The sequence below is a fragment of the Protobothrops mucrosquamatus genome, unplaced genomic scaffold (genome assembly GCF_001527695.2).
Source record: "Protobothrops mucrosquamatus isolate PMUCROS unplaced genomic scaffold, P.Mucros_1.0 scaffold1876, whole genome shotgun sequence".
NCBI lineage: Eukaryota > Metazoa > Chordata > Lepidosauria > Squamata > Viperidae > Protobothrops > Protobothrops mucrosquamatus.
This window is the reverse complement of record NW_015388003.1, coordinates 364,701-369,611: the sequence shown is the minus strand read 5'-3', so window position 1 is coordinate 369,611 and position 4,911 is coordinate 364,701. Positions and strand designations below refer to the sequence as shown.

Genomic DNA, 4,911 nt, shown 5'->3' with positions numbered 1-4,911 from the left:
AAAACCCCTTTAAAATCCCTTAGGCCAGTCCCGCAAGCTGGAACAACCATGTCTTGAGGGCGCGGCGGAAGGAAGGGAGATCAGGGATCACCCTGATCTCTGGGGGCAGTTCGTTCCAGAGGGTGGGAGCTCCCACAGAGAAGGCCCTCCCCCTTGGGGTCGCCAGCCGGCACTGTCTGGCTGACGGCACCCTGAGGAGTTTGTTATCGTGCAGTTCAAATCCTGAGAGCTTGGCCGCTTTCCGTTTACAAGTTAGGCTGCTCAATTTTGCCAAAATGCAAGCGTTGCTCATTTAAGAAGGACTTAAAAGAGTTAAGTCTTTTGACAGTTTATTTTTTTTCCCCCAGGTAACAGTTCACAATCCAGAGAATCAAAGCTATTTAATAGCATATAAGGATTCACAGCTCATCGTCTCTTCAGCTAAGTAAGTTCTAAATCATAATATATTTGAGTGGTACAACAGCGGTTTAAAAGACTAGTCAACGCGGCTCAGTGCATATTTAAAGTTGGAAAGCTTTAATGCCGCGAAACTTTTTTCTGTACTAGCTTCTCTCTGAATTTACAGAGAAAAAGTGAAAAGCGAGCGGAGTTTTTGGTGATAGTGTGCTGTTACATTTGTATTTATTGACTGTAATTATTTTGATAATTTTTATAAGAATGTTTCGGACGAGGGTGTTGACCTTGCGCAAACATTTTTAATATTTTGAGAATCCTTTTTTTTTTTTTTTTAGTAAACGAATCTCAACTTTTGATTCTGTGTATTGTAAAGTGGTGTGTAAAATATAATAAGAGCCATCAAGAAGTAATAAAAGATAGACCTTCTCATTCATCTTTCATAAATTGTTCAGTGTAATTTATGAATTCTGATGAGAATAATTGGTTGGAAATAATTTACATCTTTCTCCTGTTTATATTTATCTGCATTCCTCCCGTTTGCATCGTAGATGTTTAGACTGATTCATATACCGATAAAGGAGAATAATTCTAACTTGAGGGTTGAACTGTGGGGTCCTTGGTGCTCTCTGAACTTGGTTGTTGTCTTGAAGACGTTTTATGACCCAAACTAGGTAATCTCATCAGTGCTATGCGCTGAATCTCAAACTAGTTTCAGTAATGAAACATCTGCAGAAGAAACATTGACCCAGATTCCCAGTCTTTGTGGTTAGAGAGAAAAGTTTAAGCTGCAAGACCTGTTAAGCGATGGTGCATACTGTGCTGAACCTGGAGCAAGCACTGGATGCATGAAGGAGCTAAGATTCCAGATGTTTCTTTCATCTGTCTCACTGCTTATTTCTGTAGATCAGTCTACAGAATAGCTGTGTACAGTTATATACACACACAAGACTGTCTTTTTCAAGGGTAATGTTGGAAGCTGTGCTAATAATGCGGGTTCCAAGACTGTAGCCGTCATTGCTGTCATTGCTCGCTACATTAGGGCGACAGGATAGATGACATTCAATTTCCGATCAGGATTCCTTGGTGGAAACATTTCTTTAAGGAATGTGGTGATGATGCAGGGATAATTTGTGTTGTGCCTTCTCGGCTTTTTTTTAATCTTTCAGAGCATTACAGCATTGTGAGGAGCTAATCCAGAGATACAACCGAGCCGAAGATACCATCTGTCTTGTAGACAGTAAGCCACTGCCTCACCAGAATGTAACGAACCACGTGGGTAAGGCAGTAGAAGACTGTATGAGAGCCATCATTGGGGTCTTGCTCAATTTGACAAATGATAATGGTAAGTAACACACTTATGCAAGGGAGCCTAGAAAGAGGAAAATGGTGGCGCAGACAGTGAGTTCTCTCTAGAGCAGACATGTCAAACACAAGGCCCGGGGGCCGGATGCGGCCCGCGAAGTGGTTTCATGTGGCCCGCGAAGCCATCCTGGAAACAGTGAGGGAACGGCCCCCGCTGCCTTGGCCCTGGCCCAGGCCGGCCGGCCGGGAGCCAATGTACAATTTTGTGGTGGCCATCTATGCTGAAACGCATTCAGTCTTAGCTCCACAAGGCCGTCCGGAAACAGCGAGGAACCAGCCCCTGCCGGGTTGGCCCCGCCCCCTGGGTGCATGCTGGGGAGGTGTCATCCTTTGTGAGGAATGAAGTAATGGGCCATGCCTTGGCGCTTGCCCCGGTCCCACCCCCTTCTGCCAGAGACCCTCAGATCTGTCTCACTCCTGCCCAGGCCCCCACAGGCACCCTTGACGTGAATGATGTAGAGCTGGCCACGCCCACCCAGTAGGCCACACCCACTCCATCCACGCCCACCCAGTAGGCCACACCCACTCCATTCACGCCCACCCAGTAGGCCGTACCCACTCTGGCCACACACACACCCCAAGGGCAACCGCAATGCTGATGCGACCCTCAATGAAATTGAGTTTGACACCCCTGCTCTAGAGAAAATGTCATTAAGACATTGCTTGAATGGCAGTAGTATGGAGGAGGGGCTGCTGAGTAAAGTGATACAAAGAATGAAAGCGGCTTCTTTGGGGGATTGACAGGTCAAATGCCATTCAGGCATCAGAGGAAGGGGAAAAAAAATAGACAAAGGCCTGTCTCGGTTGAATGTGAGGTCGTCCCTCAGTTGAAACCCCGTTACTTAGCCTCGACGGTCCTTTTAACCCTTCTGGACCTATCCGTGTCTTACCTTCAGCTTTGCCCATTTGTAATGGCAGCATTTTGTGTCCCAAAAATAAAATCTCGTTTGTAGTCTCGGCATAGCGGGCTGAAGGAGAAGCTCTGAAGAGGGACTGATGTTTTGTGATAGCAACACTTTTCATCTTTAGGGACGAAATGGACAAGGGGTGACATTTATTTGTTGGGTTTTTACCCCATCTTTAATAGTGACTCAAGGAGATGGAGAAAAGCCAGTTTTTACACTTAGGCAGGAAAAAGCAAAGTTACAAGTACAGATTAGGCAAAACCTGGCTCAAAAACAGTAACTGGGAGAGGGACCTTGGGAGTCCTAGTCGACAATCATTTAAATATGAGCCAGCAGTGTGCGGCGGCAACCGAAAAAGCTAACACAATCCTTGGTTATATAAACAAGGCATAGAATCACTCACATAAAGTATTAGCACTGCTTTAGTAAATCCACAGCTGGAATACTGCATCAAGTTTTGGTCACCCTGTTACAAAAAAGATGTTGAGATTTTGGAAAAAGTGCAGAGAAGAGCAACTAAGACGATTAAAGGCCTGGAGACTAAAACTTATGAAGAACGGTTTCAGGACTTGGGTATGGCCAGTCTAGAGAAAAGAAGGACTGGGGGGGGATATGATAGCAGTATTCCAGTATTTGAGGGGCTGCCACAAAGAAGAGGGGGGTCAACTTATTTTCCAAAGCACCAGAGGGCAGTGCAAGAATCAATGGATGGAAACTAACCAAGGAGAGAAACAACCTGGAATTAAGGAGAAACTTCCTAACAGTGAGGACAATTAACCAGTGGAGCAGCTTGCCACCAGACGTTGTGGGTGCTTCATCACTGCAGGTTTTTAAGAAAAGGCTGGACAGTCACTTGTCTGGAATGGTATAGGGCAGGGGTGGGCAACCTTGGCTCTTCTATGACTCGTGGACTTCAACTCCCAGAATTCCTAAGCCAGCCACGCTGAGGGGAAAGGGAGAGGTTTCCAAGCTGAGCCATGCCGGCTGAGGAATTCTGGGAGTTGAAGTCCACAGAGTCATGAGGGGGCCATAGTTCCCCCATGCTGGCTCAGGAATTCTGGGAGTTGAAGTCCACAGAGTCATGAGGGGGCCATAGTTCCCCCATGCTGGCTCAGGAATTCTGGGAGTTAAAGTCCACAGAGTCATGAGGGGGCCATAGTTCCCCCATGCTGGCTCAGGAATTCTGATTGATGGAGGCAAACAAGCACTCATATTCCCTCCTCGTATTTTTTTCCGACAACAGCCACCTATAAATGAAAAGAGGGAGTCGGATAACAACTTAGGAACATTTCTGATTATAAAACAGACTCCTCAGTTTCTCTGTGCTTTTCATGTTGGCAGAGTGGGGCAGCACCAAGACCGGGGAGCAAGAGGGCCTCATCGGCACTGCTCTGAACTGCGTGCTTCAGGTTCCAAAGTTCCTAACTCAAGAACAGAGATTTGATATTCGGGTTCTGGTAAGCATAAAACCCCTCGTCTTCGCTCAAAGTGTATTTGGAAAATAAATAAAATAAAATGTCTCTGTGGTCGCATTGCATGATAGACTCCCCCCCCAAGACAGTGATGGTGAACCTTTTAGAGACTGAGTGCCCCAAAACTGGCCCTGCCCCCATCCCCGTCCTCCACCCCACCTGCCCGCAGGGCCACTCACCGCCTCCAGGGCCCGCCGCAGATTGTCCAGGCAGCCCAGCAGCGCCATAGCAGCCACGCCCTCTGCCCGCGCCCCGCAGCATCAACTGTGCACAATGGGGCGTGAGGGCAGAGTCTTGTCTACGCTGCCTGGCTGCCATGTCCGTGGCTGCCCTGCTCCGTGTGGGCCACACTCGGGGGGTCACTCTCCTCCAGGGGGGCTGCTGATGAAGAGGGGGTCGTGGGGGGAGGCGAGGCTGGGGTAACGGCACGTGTGCCCACAGAGAGGGCTCCGAGTGCCACCTCTGGCACCCGTGCCATAGGTTCGCCACCACTGCCCTAAGGCAACCTTTTTTCTTTTTAACATTCAGTTTGGTCCCAGCTGGCACTGAAAGATTTTTGTAGCTTTTTTGCCTCGGTGCAGGAAACGGTTCTGGATTAACCTTCAGACCGCTTGGAGGCTGGTGGCCCGATGGTTTGCAAAGCAGACGGACCGATTTCAGCGATGTGTCAATTTATTATAATGTAAATCAGCGGTTCTCAACCTATGGGTCGCGACCCCATTTGGGGTCGATAGATCATTTCACGGTCGCCAAGCAAGGCTGTCCGCCATTTTTTT

At 48.0% G+C, this 4,911-nt stretch overlaps 1 protein-coding gene across 1 annotated transcript in view; it reads left to right on the top strand.

Annotated features, from left to right (window-relative positions):
- Nucleotides 1-4,911, top strand: part of WAPL (WAPL cohesin release factor) — a 47,236-nt gene that overhangs the window by 32,396 nt on the left and 9,929 nt on the right. Inside the window, 3 exon segments of the mRNA XM_015823440.2 lie at nucleotides 348-424; nucleotides 1,563-1,738; nucleotides 4,005-4,120. Coding sequence (XP_015678926.1) covers nucleotides 348-424; nucleotides 1,563-1,738; nucleotides 4,005-4,120 — 369 coding nt within the window.